Source organism: Nematostella vectensis, chromosome 9 (assembly GCF_932526225.1).
Source record: "Nematostella vectensis chromosome 9, jaNemVect1.1, whole genome shotgun sequence".
Classification (NCBI taxonomy): domain Eukaryota; kingdom Metazoa; phylum Cnidaria; class Anthozoa; order Actiniaria; family Edwardsiidae; genus Nematostella; species Nematostella vectensis.
The window spans coordinates 15716162-15738616 of record NC_064042.1 but is presented as its reverse complement, the minus strand read 5'-3'; the positions used below and the strand labels follow the sequence as shown (position 1 = coordinate 15738616).

General features: G+C 46.0%; 1 protein-coding gene across 8 annotated transcripts in view; it reads right to left on the bottom strand.

Moving 5' to 3' along the window:
• The window catches only part of LOC116617962 (receptor-type tyrosine-protein phosphatase F), a 150992-nt gene extending 137136 nt beyond the window's left edge, over window positions 1-13856 (bottom strand). For 2 of the 8 annotated variants that reach the window (XM_048732735.1, XM_048732736.1), the window contains exons 1-4: window positions 13656-13851; window positions 11893-12255; window positions 10142-10411; window positions 9727-9984 (exon numbers count right to left, since the gene is read on the bottom strand). In XM_048732735.1, coding sequence (XP_048588692.1) covers window positions 9727-9984; window positions 10142-10411; window positions 11893-12255; window positions 13656-13806 — 1042 coding nt within the window. In that variant the 5' untranslated portion in view covers window positions 13807-13851. Of the gene's footprint in view, window positions 1-5606; window positions 5647-5801; window positions 5824-5895; window positions 5983-6185; window positions 6231-6630; window positions 6958-7305; window positions 7579-7690; window positions 7964-8585; window positions 8835-9726; window positions 9985-10141; window positions 10412-11892; window positions 12256-13655 lie in introns of all 8 variants that reach the window. The other 6 variants (XM_048732731.1, XM_048732732.1, XM_048732730.1 and 3 more) reach the window with 6 other exon arrangements.
• Between the last annotated feature and the right edge of the window lie 8599 nt (window positions 13857-22455).

Genomic DNA, 22455 nt, shown 5'->3' with positions numbered 1-22455 from the left:
TTTTTACCAAATTTAATAGTTGATCAATACATGTTTACCATGATCAGGCTTCGGTAAATGATCCCAGTTTCATAAGATATTTCAGCGGCATCCAGGGAATGTGCAAGTGAAACTCTGATATTACATTATCTAGGGTGCTCATTACCTTGGGTCCTTTCTCTGGTGCTATCCTGCTGTTAGTACCAGACTTCTTGATCCAGAAGATAACAAAAGGCTAAGGAAAATTTTCAACTTACCCTCACCCTGTCTGTAATTTATAAGTATACTAAACAGAGTACTAGGTACACCTGTTTGAATAGGGAGTAGTTTAGCTAACGAGCATTTCCAGAAATTTATGCAGCGCATAATGGATGGACTGCGTGGGCAAGTGTGCCATGTTGATGATATTCTAGTATTTGGAGCCAGCTAGACTAAATATGATGAGATGTTGAATGCTGTTCTAGAGAGGCTACAGAAGCCACTATAACCCTCAACTTAGAGAATGTTTCTCAGGATTGAGTAGAATTCCTCGGATATTTTGCTATCAAGGAAAGAATCCAGATTGTTCTCTTTAATGAAAAAGCTATCACTAAGCTGTCAGAGCCTGCTGAATTGACAGAGCTGAGAAGATTCTTAGAATCTTCTTAACCATTTGGGGAAGTATGTTTTCAATCTTGCAGATATGACCAAGCCCCTGCGTGATCTTCTGAACAAGGACAGTGCATGGGTATTGGGTGAGCTACAACAAAGATGGTTGGATAACATAAAGCATGCACCAAGCACAGTCCCTGTCCTAGCGATATATGCCCAATAAAGGAAACCAAGGTCTCTGCGGATGCATCCTCGTATGGACAAGGTGTTGTGTAACCTAAGCCGATGTAGACGGTAACTGGAAACCTTTGAAGTATATCCCAAGAACCATCAGGGAGACTGAGCAACGCTATGCAAAAGATGATGTAGATTGAGCGTTACATGGACAGTGTACTAAGTGAACTCCCAGCTAGTGACAAAAGGCTGGATGCGATTCGTGATGGAAACATGGAATCCCTCAAGTCGTGCGTTCAGATGGAGGTTCTCATTACAAGTCGTTGGCGTTTGAGAAGTTTGCTTGAGACTGGGTATTCAAGCACATGCTGAGCAGTCCGAAGTATGCACTATCAAACGGCGCAGTCGAGAGATCGGTAAACTCCCAAGAAACTCATGGAGAAGAAAAAGGATCCAGCAATTGGATTACTCTCAGAAAATGGTCCCAGTGTCCTGCGGAGGTACTGTTCGGTAAAAAGGTTAGATGAATAGTTCCTGCTGCAGAGAAAGCATCATGGACTGAATAAGTAAAGCTCAAAACTAACAGCTAATGGTTCAAAACACTCGAGACTCATTCCACAGTCAACCAAAAGTCAACTGCACAAATGACGTCACAGCGTGCCATGAACAAACAATAGTGCACTACGAGACGCAGTTGAGTGTTGTTGTATAAATGTCCATGTCTAAAGTATTATCTCTTTTTAAAAAAGGTAAACCAACCTTTTGCGACTGTCGCATTTGGTTTGTCGGTGGTGATTTTGGTGGACCTGTGCACAACAAAAGCAAGTAGGAGGTTTGCCATGTACTTTAAACATTAAACTTTCAACCAATCAAATCCAACGCAAGACGAATGACATCGAAATAATCACTGCAAAATATGTTTTTCATTGCTATGTCAAAATATGATTAATTTGGTCCCTCTGATACTAATAGCTACCAAGTCTATGTTTACTTACACCATTGAGTGACGTATATCAGGCGTTCCACTGACCCCAACAAGTCAGACGCCCGGCACTTGTACTGTCCATAGTCCCCTGCGTCTTGAGTTGTTGTTACGTGGAGCTGGCTGCCTCCGGAGATAGGGCTTACTCCAGCTGTGATTGGCTGACCGCCAGGCTTGTACCACGTGATCTAAGGTGATGGTTTACTTCTGGTCTTAGACTGCAGACTCAGGACTTTTCTATCCCAAGACGAAGTGTTCATGGTTGAAGGTACCATCTCTGGTTTGTCTGAATTAAAATACTCCTGTTATTTCTTTATTTTTGGAAGGGGAGTATTAATTGGATATACATAGTTAAAATGGGAAAATTTGCATCGAAGAAATTAGATTCCGTAAACATTTTAAATAAACTGAATGTAGAACAAACAAAGTTTTATTTAACACAATTTCGATTGTTTACGTGTTGGTAGTTAAAGACGGCATCTCTGGTTTATCTGAATTCAACATATACTACTGTCATGCGACTGATATCTGAGTCAAGTGTCTTCATTCTTATTGAATGTGTCTGCAGTATCAGAAGAATTGCCATTTACTATGTCCAACACGAATGCATATGTTCTTATTTGTTTAAGAAAAGCCAGGTGCTCTTTCAAACTTTTACCCTTTTTCACATATATGTCAGTAGCGTGGCCTTATGTATGAACAGGGTGTATGAGGAAGAAGACGTCAACCTAAGGAGTCAGAGATGGTGTAGAGGACGAAAGTTAAAAGAAGAACGTACGAGATGTAGACGTACAAAAAACCCAGAGGCGTGGGGGTTAACGTGAACAGAAGCCTGAAATAAAAGAGAGAGGCATCGAAACCTTCTCTAAGTAGCCGCCAGCACCCGTGACAATATTTTACAATTGGATCTTTATGTAGCTGAAAAGGGCAAATTTGCACTAAAAAAAATAAGAGTAAACAAGATATTTGAAATACATTGATAATAAAACAAACATTGTTTTAATTAAACACAATTGAGATTTATTACTACATGCAAGCTATCAAATCAACACAATAGCAGGGCTAGCGAGAGAGTTGTCTTAAGGCGGTATGATACTAAAAAAGCTACAAGTTTGAAGTAACACTCAGCGTAACACTCACTAGTTCCTGTGTTTTTAATATTATTGCATGAAATTTGGCAGGAATAATTATTGATAGTGTAGTAGTGTAATGAACCTCAAAAACCTTGAAATTTTTACAATGCTTAGTAATATGAAGGCTTTTTACCAAAGAATGCTGGTTAAAATTATAAGCTTTTTGTTTGTTTACTTGATAATTTTCCATTTATGTAAACTATATAGCAATTTTAGGTTCATTACATAGTTTGAGGTATTAGCAATGAATATCCTTAGTTTGGTTTGTGTTCCAATTATAGTTTCAGAGCTAGAGCTGTTACCGTAAGAGCATTAAAATCATGTATTTTGGGTGTGACTTGGTTACCATAGCAACAGTGACTGCCAAAATTGGTATCGAATGATTAGTCTCAATGAGGTTAATGATATGTGAAATAATAAAACTGCTAAGTCTTTTGCTTAAAATTTTTGTTGTCTTGGGTATCATACCCCCTTAATACATTAATTGAAAAGTACTCGGTAAAATTTTATTGACTCATATTACTGTAGGAATTGTAGGACGCATAATTAAAGGTACGGTGTATACTCGAGAAACATCCGAGAAAAAAAGTTACGTAGCTTTTTTTATTCCATCAAGGTTTTATGTCTTTTCCCCTTGCCGTACATTCTCCGCACCACCAGCTCGAGCTCGATTTCTCGCTTAGAAACCTTGTAAGGGATCGTCTGGAAGCGTTCCGTTCCGAAACTTGACAAACCCCTATTACACGTGAGGGTCCGAATATCCCTTGACCTGTGTGGTTGAGAGGGCGGCAGCACCCTCGGCTTCGGAGGAATTCGTCACACAAACTCTTCCCTTTTTGTAGTTATATAGATACTCACATTGCACGTTGATGTCTTGGGTTATGCCCCCCCCCCCCCCCAACATCATTGATGGCCTGGCACTGGTACACCCCTGCTTGGTGTCGCTGGATCTTTAGTAGACTCAGTATTGCACTCCCTGTCCCATGAGCCACTGGGGACCCTGACGTCTTATTGCCCCAAGTGACATAGGGGGATGGGCGACAACTCGCTGAGCACGTGACAGTGAAGTCATCACTATGCCTCCCTGTTCCCCTCATGTTCAAGGTATGGCCCTGAACACTTTGCCCCCCTCATGTTAAAGGTATGGCCCTGAACACTATGCCCCCCTGTTCCCCTCATGTTTAAGGTATGGCCCTGAACACTACGCCTCCCTGTTCCCCTTATGTTCAAGGTATGGCCCTGAACTCTATGCCTCCCTGTTCCCCTCATGTTTAAGGTATGACCCTGAACACTATGCCACCCTGTCCCACTCATGTTCAAGGTATGGCCCTGAACACTATGCCTACCTGTTCCCTCATGTTTAAGGTATGGCCCTGAACACTATGCCTCCCTGTTCCCCTCATATTTAAGGTATGGCCCTGAACACTATGCCTCCCTGTTCCCCTCATGTTTAAGGTATGGCCCTGAACACTATGCCTCCCTGTTCCCCTCATGTTTAAGGTATGACCCTGAACACTATGCCACCCTGTCCCACTCATGTTCAAAGTATGGCCCTGAACACTATGCCTCCCTGTTCCCCTCATGTTTAAGGTATGGCCCTCAACACTATGCCTCCCTGTTCCCCTCATGTTCCCGCCAGTCCTTCACCGCTGTCTGGCGGTCGGGCACATGAGGAGTGTGCACCACCCTTGTATCATATTTTTATATTAATTTGTTTTGTTATTTATTTATATGTTGCTTGTTTGTTTGTTTGTTTGTTCTTGTGTCTATTTGTATACACATGTCTGTTTACTTGTATCTACGCCTGTGATAGTTCGTCTATATAGTGTTTGTGTATATAATATATTATATTAATATGTATAATACGTATAGTTTTCTATAATATTTTTAATATTTTAAATATAGCTAGATTAGATTCTAAATCATATTATTTACTAATTATCTGATTATTTATTTTTTATAGTGTCCACAATTAGCTTTTTTAGCTAAACACTTTTGACACTTAAATAAAGTTTATGTATGTATGTATGTAAGGTATGGCCTTGAACACTATGCCTTCTTGTTCCCCTTATGTTCAAGGTATGGCCCTGAACACTATGCCTCCCTGTTTCCCTCATGTTTAAGGTATAGCCCAGAACACTACTCACCATCTGATAGTAATGAACAATACAATACGAAATATTCGAATATTGGAGTGCGCGTGACATTCTTTCCAAATCCACACAGACCAAAAGCACGTTATCACGAACAACTATGAGATTGTGGACAAAAAATGTTCAGGTTGCATTTATGTTTAGGCAGAGTTTTTTTTATGTGTTCTCACTGTACGTTCGGCTACGTGCACCTTCGGAGGATCCAATTCTCGCGAGGGACGGGACGGTGAAGCAGAAGTCCCCCGAAAATACAAAGTGTGCGCTGGGTTTTGGGTTCTCGCTGGGCTTGTTTCCAAAGGAAGTGAACAGGTTAACAAATAGATACAAACCACAAGAAAGCTCTGCTAGCAGGGTAACGGTTGGTGGACGTTTGTATTCTAATTTAATCCAGGGTTTCCGTAGCCAGCAAGTAGGACTGACGGTGTGTAGGCGTGTGTGTACTCGATGTGTGTAGGCGTTGGTGTACTCGGTGTATAATTGCAGCTTCCTCCCTCGTTCTACATCATCTGTACATCTTTCTATCTACCTAGCTGTTGAGATATGATTTAGAAAGGTGGTGTCATGAAAAGATGGTAGAACGATGGTAGGACGTACCTCATACACTGCCGCGCTTTTCAGAGCTCCTCGAGGAATCCTTTAAAACACCAGGCACGCATGTCACATGATTAGAAAGGAGTGGTGGAAAAAGGTCGACAAAATCACGAAGAGATCAGATTAAGAAGGCGTAAGATGGAGAAGGTAAGTTAAAGATAATAAAGCACGCATCTGACGATGGGTCACGTGACATACCTGGACTCGTGCTTGGATCTCCCTGTTGGTGAAATAAGAAAATGTTGTGTTCTACATCGCAAGCATACGATTTATAAAATAAGTCTTGGCAAACCTTTTCTGTATATATAGAATAAAGACATCAGGTTCGAGACAAGGAGAACAGCGATGATTGTCGAACAAGCAGCAGAAACAGCCACATCTGTAAAACAACAAGTTTATTACGTAAAGTGTGTCTCGCAATGATTGGTGCACCGCATAATTAAATGGCGGCCTCATCCATGGAACAAGTCACGCAAACAGACATATCACAGTGACACGGGGTATGTCACACAAACCAAAACAATGCAATGATCAGTTACAGGAATGGAATAAATAAATAAACTTAGGAATCTCATTACTCACAAGAGTCGCATCTTCTCTCGATTTTTTCTGATTGATTATTTGCACCTGAAAATTGACAAAGTGTGTCATGACCAAAAAGACTACAGTTCCTTTAGCACATGTTTTTATAGCACGAGCAAGTACAATGCAAAAGGGAAGTAAACTATCTTCTTTAACAGCTTAAAATTGACGCAGTTTGTAATGACCGAAAAAAGCAGTCTGTTGCTTTATACATTTGAGGCGAGACGAGGAGATCATCAGAATGAGGTTAAAAAATGTAAGCGGCGAATTGGGGACGAGGACAGAAGAGGTTATACGGCGAAAGGGTAATGATGGGGGGGGGGGGGGGGAAGTCTACGTTATGCTCAAGAAATACCATTTTTATTTCGCAGTTCAAGGTGATATCAAAGTCATATCACAATTCAAGGTGATATCAAAGTTTGTCTATCGTCAATGTCAAGCATACCTTTTGTGGTTATTTCGTTGACCTGCACCACGCGTGCTTTGGTATAATCCCTGGCGCTCTCTCCGTACTGGTTGTACGCGGTGACCAGGAAGCTGTAAGTCCTTCCTGGCTTTATGCCCTTGAATGTGTAGCTCAGCACAGAGAGGTCTGTGATGTTGGCGGTTTTAGTCCAGTCTGTCTTCTGGCCATCAAGGAAAGTCAACATGAAGTACACGATGTAGGCCTGGATGGCGCCACCGTTCTCGTCGGGTTTGCCCCATTCCAGGGTGATTTCCTCGCTTGTCGTAGTATTGTCAACAGGTTTGAGAAACGGTAGCGAGGGGGGTCCTATGAAAAATCAAATGATACTAAGATTATGCTAAGACGTTAAGATCTTTGATAGACGTATAGAATGTGCTTAATCACAGTTTTGTGTAAGGCCTTTGGTTATTTGATTTGACTGACCATGCCTTATTCACGATTTCAAACAATGTGCCCGATTGAATAACCACCTATGTCTATATTTTCCTGGATGCCTGTTAGCCTATCAATCCTTCCTGCCTTTCTTGGTCTGCCTGGTTGTTCATCGTTTATTTTGTTTGTTGCAGACCGTCCTTCCGCCCACCTGTCCGTCCGTCTGTCTTTTTTATTTAGTTTTAAAATAATATCTACGTCTTATTTTTTTGCAAAAGTTACCTTGCTTTTTAGTTCGGATAATTTCCGTCCCAGCCTCCCCATAACCAACAACGTTCCGCGCGGTCACTTTTACAGTATACTCTGTATTCTTTGTAAGATCTGAGATGACAACTTGGCCCCCAGGCACCCCCTCACGGGGCGGTTTTGCAGGATCCACTTCCACCTTGTAGTCGATGACAGGGCTGCCGCCATCAGATGAAGGAGGGGCCCAGTTGACTTTGATGGATGACGCCTCGATATTTGACACCGTGATAATGGGAGGGCCTGGAGCGACTGCAAGTAAAAATGACTTTAATTGAACTACGTAGCACGCACAAAAGTAGGATATTCAAGTTACAAGCAGGGGATACACAAGGGAATAGCTGCCAAGTCTTGGTTTACTTACACAATTGAGTGACGTAGATCAGGCGTTCCACTGACCCCAACAAGTTAGACGCCCGGCACTTGTACTGTCCATAGTCCCCTGCGTCGTGAGTTGTCGTTACTTGGAGCTGGCTACCTTCAGAGATGGGGCTTACTTCAGCTGTGATTGGCTGACCGCCAGGCTTGTACCACGTGATCTGAGGTAATGGTACACCTCTGGCCTTACACTGCAGGCTCAGGACTTTTCTATCCCAAGACGACGTGTTGATGGTTGAAGACACCATCTCTGGTTTATCTGAATTAAAATACTGCTGTTACTACTATTCTCTTTTAAAAGGAGTATTCATTAAGTCTTTATAGTTTAAATAATGCAAATTTTCACTGAGGAATCTAGATAAGAAAAGCATTCTATAGTCATTTGTTCACCACAGCAAATTCGATATTAAAATATTCGATAATTCGACAAAAATATCATCAAGACAATTACTAATAAACGTATTATTGCTTTATTTTAAAAAGCGAATGCCAATGGACTACTTGTTTTCTTGTTCCACTCGGTCAATCCATTATTATATTTGTTTGTTAAACTGATATTAGATTGAAAAAGCTGTTACATTTGTCTTTGATATTCATGGTTATTGAAGGAATCAATAACAGAGCTAGTGAGAGCATTTTCACATGCTATTAAAATAAATTACTTTTTACATGTTCATTAATTTACAATATTAAACGAAAAATGTCAAGTTGGCAATCAGTGATTACGTATACAAATTGTCAGAAATAACATCCATGCTCACAATTAGTGGTACTGGAACTATCCTGCTGGTTCAGAAAGAATGCATGCGTGCGTTATTGAATGGTTCAGAAAATACGCACATGCGCACTATTGTGACCCTGTTTGTAGGCTATCCACTTACAGTTGACAGTGACTTGTACCGTGGTTGTGTCACTCCCCATCTCATTAGTAGCCGTGCACGTGTACGTCCCCGCCTCTGACCTTATCACGCTGTTGCTGTAATACACACTGGTCCGTGACACCACTACCCCATCTCTAGACCACGTGACCGTGGGGGCGGGGTAGCCGTCAGATAAACATGTTAGTTTAAGAAAGTCTATGGTCTCGTTGACAGTTTGATCTGGGGACTTGGAAAGAATGGATGGTTTGTCTAAAAAACAAAATGCAGAAGCTTATCTCAGTATAAAGATGAAGCTGAAACTATCTAAGGAGAAAATAATAAAGATACTATATATATGATTTGCTCTACATATTAGTAGGGAAACTAATTGCTAATAGCGAAAAAAAAAGAAAAAAAGAGAAAAAATACATATTGACTCTCTTGAAATCAAAAGGATGAGGTACAGTAAGGTACAGTTAATAACTTTACTAATGCTCAAATGAGAATTTAATATATGGCCAAGGAGAAAACTCCATTAATGACTTGAGCATAATGGCATTATTCAGAACAATTATTGGAGTTCTTTTTGAAATTCAAAACATGCTGAAGTCTTGGTGTAGTGTTGTGAATTTGTTAAAATCATCATTCTGTCAGGGAAACAGGAATGAAAATGAGCGTTGCTGAAACATGAATTTCTATATTGGATCTTGCCAAGTAGCAACCATCATTGCCATATAGAGCACTTACATTTGACATATCATAGAGCACTTACATTTGACATCATAGAGTACTTACATTTGAAATCATAGAGCACTTACATTTGACATCATAGAGTACTTACATTTGACATCATAGAGCACTTACATTTGACATCATAGAGCACTTACATTTGACATCATAGAGCACTTACATTTGACATCATAGAGCACTTACATTTGACATCATAGAGCACTTACATTTGAAATCATAGAGCACTTACATTTGACATCATGGAGCACTTACATTTGACATCATAGAGCACTTACATTTGACATCATGGAGCACTTACATTTGACATCATGGAGCACTTACATTTGACATCATAGAGCACTTACATTTGACATCATAGAGCACTTACATCCGACATCATGGAGCACTTCGTTTGACATCACATAGCACTTACATTTGACCATGACATAAGTGGATGCTGTTCTTGTCTGTGTGTTTCCAGTGACGGTGTTTACTGCAGTACAGACATATTGTCCAGTGTCTGCCTTTGTGGCACCAGCTTTAGTAAAGACGTTACCATTGGTGCTATGTCCAGATCCTGCCTTTGACCAGGAAACACTTGGTGTCGGGTTACCAGCCACTGCGCATGTCAGGGTGATGGTCTCCCCCGCTCTTACTGTGGTGTTCTGTATTGGAGTAATCTCTGGCGGATCTGGAAAATCAAACAAAGTATATCCCCATTTCCAATCATAAAGACAGTCAAAATGATTGTTTGCTTCAGTTCTCTTTGGTAAAAACGTGAATGCAATGACGTCATTGAATTGTATTTCTGCAGCAATTGTAGGATGCATAAATAAGGATATACTCACATTGCACGTTGATGGTGATGTCTTGGGTTATGGCCCCCCTCCTCACATCGTTGATGGCCTGGCACTGGTACACCCCTGCTTGGTGTCGCTGGATCTTTAGTAGACTCAGTATTGCACTCCCTGTCCCATGAGCCACCGGGGACCCTGACGTCTTATTGACCCACGTGACATTGGGGGCTGGGCGACCACTCGCTGAGCATGTGATGCTAAAGTGTTTGTCCTCAGCTACGTCACATGACCTGTCAAGAGGTGGGTTAAATGCTGGAGCCTCTGTGAAAGCAATGCACATCATGATGAGATTATTAGTTCATTTTTATGACAAAATTATCATGCATTACACGCAAGTCAGCAAATTGCAATATTTTAGCATCTACATCTTAATAAACCAAAAAAGATGCTGTATGCACTATTACACCACTATTTTTGATTACATGAACCAATTCTGACATATGAATAGATCAGGTACTGATCACATATTAACAGATTTATCAAGTAACACCAGCTTGACTATTGTAGCCACTTGCTAAAAAAGAATAAAAAAATAATAGGTTAAACAACATCCTCGGGGACCCAGGGCGTCGCAGAGATCGGACACACGCACGAAAAAAAGTAATAAGAGCACTGAAAGACGCCCTGGGCAACTGCTCTGTAAAATCCATTTCTCAAAGGGTTTGTAATCCAATTAGTCGCCTGACTAGACCCGGCGCCTTTTTCCAATTAGCGCCTGTAAAAACAGTCTCGAAATTTACATATCAAGAGGGAAAAAAAAACTATACGTTAAAAATAAACATTGGGAAAATTCTATGGAAAGGCTAAAATTATTCTAGATATTTCAAGGGTTGAGTCAAGTTTGAGGGATTCTACTTGAACTCTTTATTTAATTAACTTTTGATATACAAAATAATTCCGATCAAGAAATCAAACGCATTCTAAATTAGTATATGGGCTATATCGTCACAGACTAGACGTTTCTGCGGTACATTTCGTATCGCAATGATGCACAAAATCGTTCATTTCTAACAAGAACCTCGGTACCAAAAATAATTAGGAAGTCGGTGGTCCAAATTCTCTGATGTACGCAGAAGGTATATTATACCTGCTATTTCATAATGGAGCTGAGTGGGCAAAGACATGATCGGATATTGTGCTCAAGTTTCTCCTTGCTCACGCAACCCTTAGCAGACTCCAGGCTAAATCTGATCGTGAGACTTTTACCAAACCGAGCAGGCTTTGTTATTTAGTTGTTTGTGAAGTGTTTCTAAGCGTGAGGTCTGTCTGCTTTTCAAATTCACAAAGATCGCTCTGATTGGTCTCATTTTAATTTCGAGTTCGATTTAGTTTTTAGAAATGGGTTTCACAGAGCAGTTGCCCTGGGCGTCTTTCAGCCTGTTTCTTTCTCACGCTGCGCTACCTGTGTGCCCGATCTCCGCGACGCCCTGGGTCCCCAAGGATGGTTAAACAACTAAAAACAACGCGCAAAATCTGTTGAAAAAATTGATTTTTAACGCAGTGGACATGCGCACCACTGAATTCTGAAAACTGCCACTCACGCATGCGTGTACGCATCAGGTGCTTATTGGAAGCAGGGCTCTAAAACAAGCATTAAAATACTGGCTTTATATCAGGGAGGACGGATAAGAGGGTATATGTTAAATTCAGGGGGAGGAGTACCAACAAAGCCCCTAATTACTATTATCAGTTACATTGAGCGACTTCTCCCCAAAATATGCATATCATCAGAAGAAGATTACCTCTTATTGCTAGGTTCCAGGCTCTTAATGCAGTGAACTTGTAGCTTGTAGGATCCATGATGGCCACCAAGTACACCTTTTCATCTAGAACTGTTACTCTCGTGATCTCAAAGTGCTTGGAATCAGCGCTAGGGCTGGGATCTCCATAGAAATACAGTCTGCCTTGGTAGGGCCCTGTGGTGTTAGGTTCAGATGCAAAACTGCCTCTACTCCACGTTATCAGTACGCCATTGACAATAATGTCACTTTGTGCAGCATTAGATATACCAAATTTAAATTCAAGATAATTGTTTGACTGCCATGTGAAACTTGCATCTTCGCCAACGTATTTGTCCACGGAAATAAGATCAGCAGCAGCGAAAACTGTGAAAACAATAAAAGTCGAATTCTTTGATATTACACAGGGGCGGATCCAGAAGTTTAAAAACGGGGGCCGAAGCAAAAGTTTCAAGAAAGGGGGGGGGGGCTCGCCCCCCTAAATCCGCCCCTGTTGCAACAGGAATAATAGTCCAGTAATTAAGTCCAATATTAGCTGAACGCGTGACAAATTTCAACAGAAATTTAAACGATCTCAATAGTCTTTGATGGAGGAACTCGTCTTTTAGCATACACTCTTTTTTTTTAAAAGAACGTCCAAACTGAGATTTCCCCAAATTTTAAGAGCATGCTAAGAACAAGACGAGGCTCAGAATTTTTTTTCTTATTTTTGATCTGATGCGTTCTAAAATGCAGAATCAAATTGTGCTCATGATAACAGCCTTATTATTGCTATTATTGATCATTAGTGTAGTTCTCTTCCTAACAATTATATTCTTATATACACTAAGATTTAAGAACATTGTTAAGAACATATTCAGCCTTCAAATGTCCCAAAAATAAGAACGGCCCAGCCTCAACTGAAAATAAGACGTTTTTACAAAAAAGAGTGTAGACCTATTTCAATAAACGTTGTCAGCGAATGGCAGTTCTAAGACCCATCACTGCTTATGGGTATAATTATTTGTAAGAATGAGAATATAATCGCAGAAATTATCCACATTTTCCTACATTCAGTAAAAATTTGACGAGTTCCATGGTATTTTTTGTTAGGAAAACTGTTGCACTGACAATATTCTTTGAAAAAAGTTTATACAAAATCGGTCTAGGGAGAATTACTTTAATTGCCGTTTAAAGCATTATTCTTTCATCATGGAAACGAGGCTCTACAAAAAAGTGAAAAATGCGTCGGTAAAACACTATAAAATCTTTAAAAAATAATATCGCATTTCATAAAGACTAGAGGTAATATATGCTTGCAAGCGTTGTTATCACTTTTTCAGCAATAATGTTTTTCTCATCCATCTCTCCATCTCCTGATTCTAGGTAAACTTTTGCAATTTTTTACTTATTATGCTAAATGTACACGTTACAATGATATATAAAACCACCTGAATACTTTTACTTGCTTTAAAATGACCGTCAAGGCAATGCCGTATGGGAAGTTTGAATTGCCGTCTATATATCAAAATCTACATCATGCGAATTTTAAACGAGCTCACAAGAGTGAAACATCTTACACGGGTGATGGTGATGATCTTTACAAGACACCATCGGTTGCCGTCCGGCTTTAAATCGTAAAAAGTTCTTACTCACTACCAACATATAAGGACTCAAATCACATTAATTTGAGCCAATGTGATTCGGGAATGCTGGAAAAAAATTTAGTAAATATATATAAGAGTAAAAGCTCAGTGATGAAACAAATTACACGTTTTGTGTATTACCTTGATGCGGAAGTAGCAGAAGCACAAACGACAAAACAGCGAGTTTTATCAGCAGCACCCTGCAATAGCAGCTCGACAAGTGACTCAATGGACGTATTATCACCCGCTGATCGCTGGGTACTTGATGTGGAGCGAGTAAATCAATAGCCATGGCAATCTTTAAGCTTCTATGATAGATTGTTATACAAAGACTGCTTGTTACACGCTCCGTCACGCAAGGGAATACTTTCGCTCATTCATTTACATAATATTATATAAATACTCTGGCGGCGGAAGTGACGTCACGAATACCAGAGGGGATTAAATTGCATTTTGGCGCGCATACCAGAGGGAATTGTAATGCATGGTAACACGCATAAAGAGAATGTATGTTGAAATGTGAGACTTTGCCTAGGATTGCGTGAGGATCGCGAGAGATTTTCTGTCTAGAGTATTCGGGTTTTGGGAGGGAAAAATATAAAAATTGTTGTCACGTTAGAAATAAATTCGATTCTCAATAAAAAGAGAAACGTGTAGTTAAGTGCCATTCAAATCAACATTATGCCACAAGAATATCCTAATCTCCTTGGTCAGTGTGGCTGCCATCTTTTCGTAAATGAATTCTAGGGTTACCCGAAGATTCATGTATGATGATGGAAGATCGATTCAGTGGGACATTGTGCCCTACAAAGATAAAAAGGCCATTCGTTTTTCGAAAGAGGGGTGGTAAGTGCTGAACATTTCCCTACCGATATTGTATACGAGCATTTGGAAATACAGACTGAGCATACAAGCAGAGGAACACGATGACAGCAAGATAAGAAGCGACAAGAGAAGAGAAGAGAAGAGGTCAAGACCCGCGGTCCAATGGCCAAGACCCGTTCCGTAACATTCTCTCCAAGGGACCTCACGCTCCTTTCTGTGAGGCTAATACAGAAATCATGACAAAATTGGAATTTGCGGACTTGTGAATCACGCGAGATTGTGTGACAATGGCTTCGAATTCCTATTTGAATTTTACATAAATTGTCTCTTCATTCTGAAATTTGCGTTGAAAATCACTTTTGATATCCAATGCTCACCATTGAGAGATTACAGTATTTTTTTTCTAGGAAAAAGCTTTTATTTCTTAGCCAAAGCAGTTCATCTACGATTGTAAAGTGGTTTATTCCAAATTGGGACATCTGTTTGTGGGGACAAAATAAGCTGATCCTTGAACATCTTTGACAGCAGGAATTTCCTATTATCCATAGCCGTTTCTGTAGCTTCACTCCAATCCAACCCGTCGTTGTCCATCAGGTTATTTCGCGTGTCCATGATTTTCTTGCAGACTGGATCTTTCCGCGGGGGAGACTGGGGGCTTTCAGTGAAACGAGTGGGAGGTGCGAATCGCCCCTCCGGGCCTCCCAGCCCCGTCTTAGGTCTGGGAGGGGCCCAGCGCCCCTCCGACCCTCCCAGCCCCATTCCAGGCTGGGGACTTTCAGTGACACAAAAACGCGTTTCGCGTAGATTAATAATCGCTGGTTATTAATCTACGTCGGGACCACTTCGCGTAGATGGATACTTAGCAGAAGTAAGTCCACGCAAAACACACTCCGCGTAGATGAGTGATTAGCAGTGGTTAGCAATCATTAATCCGCTGTCTATCGACAGCAGCGGGACTGGGGCCTTTCATAGAAACGAGTGGGAACCTTGCAATTAGACCTCCGTCTGTCCTGTGGTATACCGAGCGTTCGAAGGATGAAGTGCGGAAAAGATTACTGCGGGTGGCTAAAGGTCGGCCATGCAAACACGTGCGGCAAGAGGTGCATGGACACCTACTGCAAGGTGCACCTCCAAAGGCTCCGTAAGGGCAGCCCCCTCCCCGTGCCGTGCAGGATCTGCGGCATAGGGACGCAGTCGGTGACGCGGTTGTGCCGCCCCTGCGGAGCGAATCGTGAAGGGCAGAGGATGCGCAGCATCGAGATGCGCGCTCGGAAATGGTTCGCACTCGTCCTGTCTGACATCGCAGCCCGCGATACGGGCAATTAGAGACTGGGTGGCACAAGACGTACCCAAACACTCGTCCTGTCTGACATCGCAGCCCGCGATACGGAAATTAGAGACTGGGTGGCACAAGACATACCCAAATACTCGTCCTGTCTGACATCGCAGCCCGCGATACGGGCAATTAGAGACTGGGTGGCACAAGGCATACCCAAACACTCGTCCAGCCGGTTGTGATACGGGCAGTTAGAGACTGGGTGGCACAAGGTATACCCAAACATGGACGCTTATATAGAGGAGATTCTCAATAGCGTGCCTGACAAAGAGGCGCTCGCCGTACTGGCAGGGCTGGTCCAGAACATCCTGGACGAGGGCATCCCCGAGGATGCCAAGCGCAAGCTGCTTAAGCCGCTCATACCGGCGAGCTCGCGGCCAGAGGAAGTCTGGCGCGAGTTCGACCCATTGCTGCTGCTGGAACGGCGGCAAGAGGGCCCAGAGGGCTTAGACCCCGATGAGTACTATTCTCTTTGTCGGCGGCGCCCATCTTCGGTTCCCAAGCGTGGATGCCACTCTTAGGGGCCAAGACGTAAGCGCCGGTGTTTACCAGGAGATACGAGATCTTGGTGGAGCAGGTGTCATTGCTCTAAAGCCGGTTATGTGGGGGCCTGATATTAATGACGACGGCTCGGTGTGGTGGGTCTCGCACGAGCGAGAGTCTCTGAGGGCAAACGCAGTGCTGCCGCTGGTGCTCGAGATGGTAGACCCCGACCGGCGTTACGGACTCTTCACGGTCGTTGGTAAGGCCCCCGCAGAGCCATTGGCGCCAATCACGGAGGAGGAAGGGCGCTCGGAGCACAAGATTGGTGGGTCGTTAGTCAAAAGAGGGGACCAAATCGCAGTAGGCGCCCTGGAAGGCATCGATGCGGGTATTTGGGAGAAAGGACGAGAGTACCTCGTCTACGTGAGATACGAGCTTTGCCCTTTACCTGAGCAAAATGGGGAGCCTGGGCCAATGTTTGAGCGAGAGGGGAGTGACGCCTTCGCTAACTGTGTTGTGAGCTATGTTGCCGACTTCTTGAGGAATCGCGGCACCTCGCGCTCCCTTGGTCTAACCAAGACACGAGGCAAGATCCTCGAGCGATATGACAAGAAGCTGGCCACTACGGGATGCACCAAAGAAGACCTCTTTGAGATGGAAAAGAAGCTCGAGATAAGGCTGGTAGCCGTGGACGCCCTGGGCAACGTTATGTGGGACTCGGGGAAGTACAATAGAGGGTTCACACAAATCCGCATCCCTTGCCACAATAACCGCGCCTGGGCGGAGCTTCCGACTGAACCACCTGCGATCGCGAGCGTCCACGGCCTAGACTTCGAGGCTGAGAGGGAGCTTCGTTCGTTATGTCAGGAGAAGGCAGCGCTTCGCGCTACCAGTGCCGCCACAAAAAACGTGCGAAGCAAAAGTGCGAGAGGTGCTCATTCGCTTTATAAACAGGGCGATCCCCAGAAGCACGAGGATCTGGCTGTTTGGGCGTGTTATAGTCACGCACGAAGGCAAACTGTACCGATCGGGACAGGACGGAGCGGCTATCGACAAGGCGTTTACAGAGGAGACAGGATGTGATCCTCAATGGCTCCCTGATGATCACCCAGCCTACCAAGAGTACACCGAAGCTACGCACTCGATGGGCGGTGCAATAGGGTATCGCTTCAAGAAGTGGACCCAAAGAGAGAACATCAGGCCAACGCCTCTTAAATACAGGGACGTCTGGCGAGAGGCGCAGGTTGAGTCCAAAGTGTGGAATAGCAAGGCAAACTTAGGGGCGCAGCCTCATGCGCACATCGACATGCGTGCGGCGTACCTAGGATGCGAGGACAGTCTCTCCGGCGGCGCCTCGGACGCCATTGATTTGGTACGGAAATACGAACGTTTATCGTATCGCGGATGTTGTGGGGCGGCCATTGAGCTAGGTTCTTCAACTAACCGGGGCCATTCAGCTGACCGAGTGGGAGTTCTCTGAGGCCTGCCACCCCTACACTTCCGGGAGGGTGGGGCAGCACTTGGAGCAAAACGAGGGCTGGATCACCACGCCAGAGCTCAAGGACCTTTTAGACTCGGGTGACCTCGTCATGGCCACGGCGAGGGAGGTGTTGTATAGCGTCGGAAGAAAGGACTCCATCAAGTTCCCCCACTCCATCGCGTGCCGCCCCGGCGGCGAAGACTCGCAGTACCCTGAGGATCGAGATCTCGCTGTCCGTTTCGTAGGCAAGTGCGCTCGCCATGGCGACGAGTCCTCGATCGTAGTCCGCTACCGTGAAGAAGCCGCGTATCTGACAAACCTCCTTGCGGGCACCAACCACTTACTTAACTTCGACGGGGCTCATCTGATCCAATACAAAGACGGTGTCCGGCGCTCACAATGGTACCATATCAGGGCCTTCGTCTTGGCGTACACAAACATAGCGTTGCGACGCATGTCGAGGCTGATCCCTCGCGAAGACGTCCTCCGAGTGTGCACAGATGCCATATACGCAAAGGCGGTGCCCAGTGGTGTAAAGCTCGTGGAGCGAAATCCGAGGTATGGAGAGTGGCACCACAAGAAGCCTGGGTACGAGTGGCGACCCTAAGCGGCTTGGGGTCCGAAGAAGTCGGGGAGCTTGACTAGGGAGTCAAGCACTGCGCCGAGTCTGCCGTGCGATCTAGTGGCCGCAACCTCTGCAAAGATGTATCTAGCCGGCCAAGGAGGATCGGGGAAGACCGAGTGGGCGGTGAGCATGTTCCGCGGCCGCAACGTTGTGGTGCTCACACCCGAGAACGACCTCGCCCACGACCATCGCAACAACCCGCGCCTCGCGGTGAAGGCTCAAACCTACCACCACTACCTCTGCATACCAGCGTAGAAACTCGACCGTCTCGCAGAAGTAATCATCATTGACGAGTGCTGTAAGGTACAGACTAAAGTGCTACGCGCCATTCTAGGGTATCTCGCCACGCGGCCGTGTCAGGTAGTGTGTTGTGGCGACTATGGGCAGGTCCCGCCCTGGGGAGATAAAGAGGTAAAGAGGGGCCTCACGATATGCTCAAGGAGTGGGCACAAGGGAACATCCGCTGGTTCGAGTGCGACTACCGCTGCCTGTGTAAAGACTGCGGAAAGCCGTACAGTACATGCGACTGCGGCTCTGCCGCGCCCTTCTCCAGGCTCCACGACATAAAGGGCCGGATTTGGTGTCAGCCAGATTCCCAACAGCTTGAGGTGTTTCGAGAGGAGTGGGATGGGGTGGCGTTCGACGCGGCGATCGAGCAGACCCACCCAAGCGATATGTGGGTGTGCTCGACCAACAAGATGGGGGCTCTTGTTCAGATTGGTAGAGCACCACAGGAAAAACTACCCCCGATTGCCAGAAACCATCCGCTTTGACCCCGATCCTAGCGTCGCGCATCGTTATCGAGGTTCCTCTCGACGCGGTCCTTAACGGGCTTCCCCTGGAGTGGAAATACGCGGGCTGGGGGACAGTCCACCGGGTGCAGCGCAAGACCATCCAGACTCCAAGACTTTTGTTTATCATAGATCACAGCTTAGAGGGCTGGATCACGAATGCTGTATACACCGGCATCTCCCGCGTGCGGCGCGCCGTCCAGATAGTCCGCGTGATCCCCCCGATGACACCCCCGGTGCCTAGGTTCCTACAGGACTGCAGGCTACGCCCAGTGAAGAGCTCATTATAGCGCGGATCAAGCGATACGCTATAGACGACAGGCAAAAGGGTCGCACAAAGTACACGGGACCGCACCACGTTCTGACGGTAGGCCACGTACTCGGCATGATTGCTGACGCGGAAAAGAAGTGCACGGTCTGTGGCACTCAGCTTCTGCTTCAGGGGTACACCAAGAGTCATCCCAAATGCTTTAGTATCGACCGGCTGGACGACAGTCAGGGTCACTACAAGCGGAATGTCAGACTCACGTGCCTTAGCTGCAATAGAAGGCACAAGCGCTGATCACGCTAGCGTCACGCTAGCGTCACGCTACGCAACTGCGAACGCGTGAAGCCGTGCTTAGAGTACGCCGTGTAGTACAACACCGGCTGTCCGGGCTCCACGACCCTCTTTAGTATTGGGTATGCCTTGCTTGTCCACCACGGGTCCGTCGCTCGCCGTCGGCCTTTGTCCTGAAGGTCTTCCTCGTTTATGGCGATGTACACCTCCGTTCCTACCTCTAAGGGGACCTCTAAGGGGGGCTTTTCGGCTTTGAGAGGCACGCGCCTCAGCTTTATGGCGTCTTTAGGCGCAAAGCCAGTCATGCGAGTCTTCGTTGCGTTTATGTCCGAGATGACGATTGGCAAAGCAGTAACCCACTCGCGGTTTGTCTCGCCGGATGCAAGCTCCTTCGAGTACTGCGCACGAAATAGGCGCTGTGCCAGCCAGCGATGGAAAGACTCGGCGAAAGCTTGGCTCCTGTGGTGCCCTGGCTCAGCCCGTCGGACCTCCACCCCGTGGTCTGTTAGGAGCTTTGTGGTAGCACCCTTGAACTCTGTGCCGTCATCAACCATGAGGAATTTAGGCCATGTGAGAGGTCCCTCTGCATAGATGTCAGCGAGTTCGCGGGAGACGACGGCCGCGCTCTTAGTCCTCAGTGGGCGGGCGGCTTTATATCGTGAAGCAACGTCAACGACAGTCAGGGCATACTTGTACCCGCGGTCGGTTGGCAAGAATAGCAGGTCCGACTGGTGGATACGGTTTGGTATCTGCTTCGAGAAGTGGGCGTAGGTAGCCGGAGGAGGGGGTGTCTGTGTGTAGCCCCCGACGGGCTGCGAGCTTACCCACCTGCGCACTCGATCTATGGAGGCTGAGCCCTTGGGAAGTTGGGCATGCAGAGCGGTCACTCCCTGGAAGCCACCTCTGGCGTAGTATATAGGACGAAGGAACGCATCGAGTTCTTCGTCGGACATGCGCTTCGCCGCCATTACGTGTCGGCAATAATGTATCGCGATACATTGCAACAGGTGTATCAGTCTCCAACAGGCTGTTGCCGTCTGCTCGGGCAGTGCCGAGGTGGTCTTTCTGAGGCCGGTCCTCAATCATCTGCAATCATCTTATACGCATACGTATACGCATACGTATACGCATACGTATACGCATACGTATACGCATGCGCATACGCGCAGCATGGAAAAATGCCGCCTAGATGCAGCGCCGGAACGGCAGCTACATCACAGCAAGCGGCTAGCTGTGTAGCCGATGGCGAGAGCGCCGGCGCCAATGTACACCAACTCGGAGTTTTTCTGCGTTTTGCTGGGGACTCATCTACTCCAGGGATTGCTTTGGCCGGGTCTGGTTGTACAGTTTGAGCGCGTAGTCAGTGTCGGTGAAGTTTTGCTTTGCGAGGGACCCTCTCTCGCGACTTTGAGCTTGCCAATCGAGGATTTTTTGTCGCCGCTGTTGGTAGCGTCCGTAGTCTTGTTGGTATTTCTCTAGATCCTTGTCGTGCCTCTCCTTCTCAGCAGGCAGGCAGGGCTCTCATCGTTCGGCAGGAACTTTGCGAGGTAGTTGCCACCAACGAATGCAGTCGCGTTTAGGACGGCGCCGCCAACCAAAATCGCGATGGAGGCCATCGAGTAGTGTGTGTACGTTTCACGTGCGCACACTTCACGTGCTGTGTGTACGTGAACACGAGTCTAATACTTGACCTACACATGTAGTAGTGTGCCACAGTACACTGCTACATGGGCAGGATCTTCTGGTCCTCAAGGTAACCCTTCAAAGCGACAGCACCTGCAACGGCGGCAGTAATTTTTGCGTAGTTCATGGCGTTCGCGGGGGGGTCTTTGGTGAAGTCCTCGCGTAAGACCTTGCGCCCAACCTAGCCGATACCGGCGACGAGGCCGGTTATGACTGCGGCGTCGGTGATGGTCTTTGTAATCTTGCTCTGCTGCGTCGTCGACATTGCGATGCACGGACGTGCGGATATGGGTGGGGCCCTCGTGTCTAAATGTCTGCTTACTCCATGGCTAACAGCCGAGATTTGCATTGTCCGGGAGCGCAAAGCGCTGTCGCCGGAACGGCAAGCGGTCGATCCTTGGTCTGCTGTGCGGCCGCCAGCGGCGGCCTTGCGGGCGGAGTCACGTCGTCGGTACCTTCGGTAGCAAGTGGATCGGTAGCTCGCTGGTTAACAGCTGGTGTACGAGTGAGCGCGGCAGCTAGCTCCCGCCTACGTGTGTAGAGGCCGATCAATGACACTAGAAGACCAGCGACCCCGATAACCGAGCTAGCCGACCAAGCAGAGTTGCTTTCCGGGACTGGTGTGTGTATGGCTTCGGCGCGCGCGCACAAGCCCTCGCGTCTCTGCGGCTCGCTACCGACCGGCGACCCAACGTGTTGCACGACACGTGTCTCTTTTTTTGCTCTGTTAAGTCGGTTCCACTCTGCCAAGCGCCTTTCAGCTTTGACTCGCCCAGGGTGTTTAGGTCGGGTCACGGGTGGCTCGGGGCTCGTGATTCTCTCCGCCAACGCCGAAGGCGTACGTGCAGGTTCATGAGCAGCTTGTTTGTCAGGTTCCGCGAGATGCTGGGCACTAGTACTTCCTTGAGGTTCCTCCATTTGTGACGCAACTACTTGGTTGCTGAAGAAGTGGCAAGCTTTCAAATGAACGTCAACGAGGTAGCAGTCGCAGACTCGCCACTGTGCTTTTGCGGGCAAACCACTGGTGAGTCCGCGACTGCTACCTCGTGTTGATACCGCGCGTCAGCGCTTGCCGTTCCGGTGGTGTTCACATGACGTGCTACGTGTAACGCCCCGACGGCTAAAGCCATCAAACGACCGCGGCGTAGAGACAGGCTTC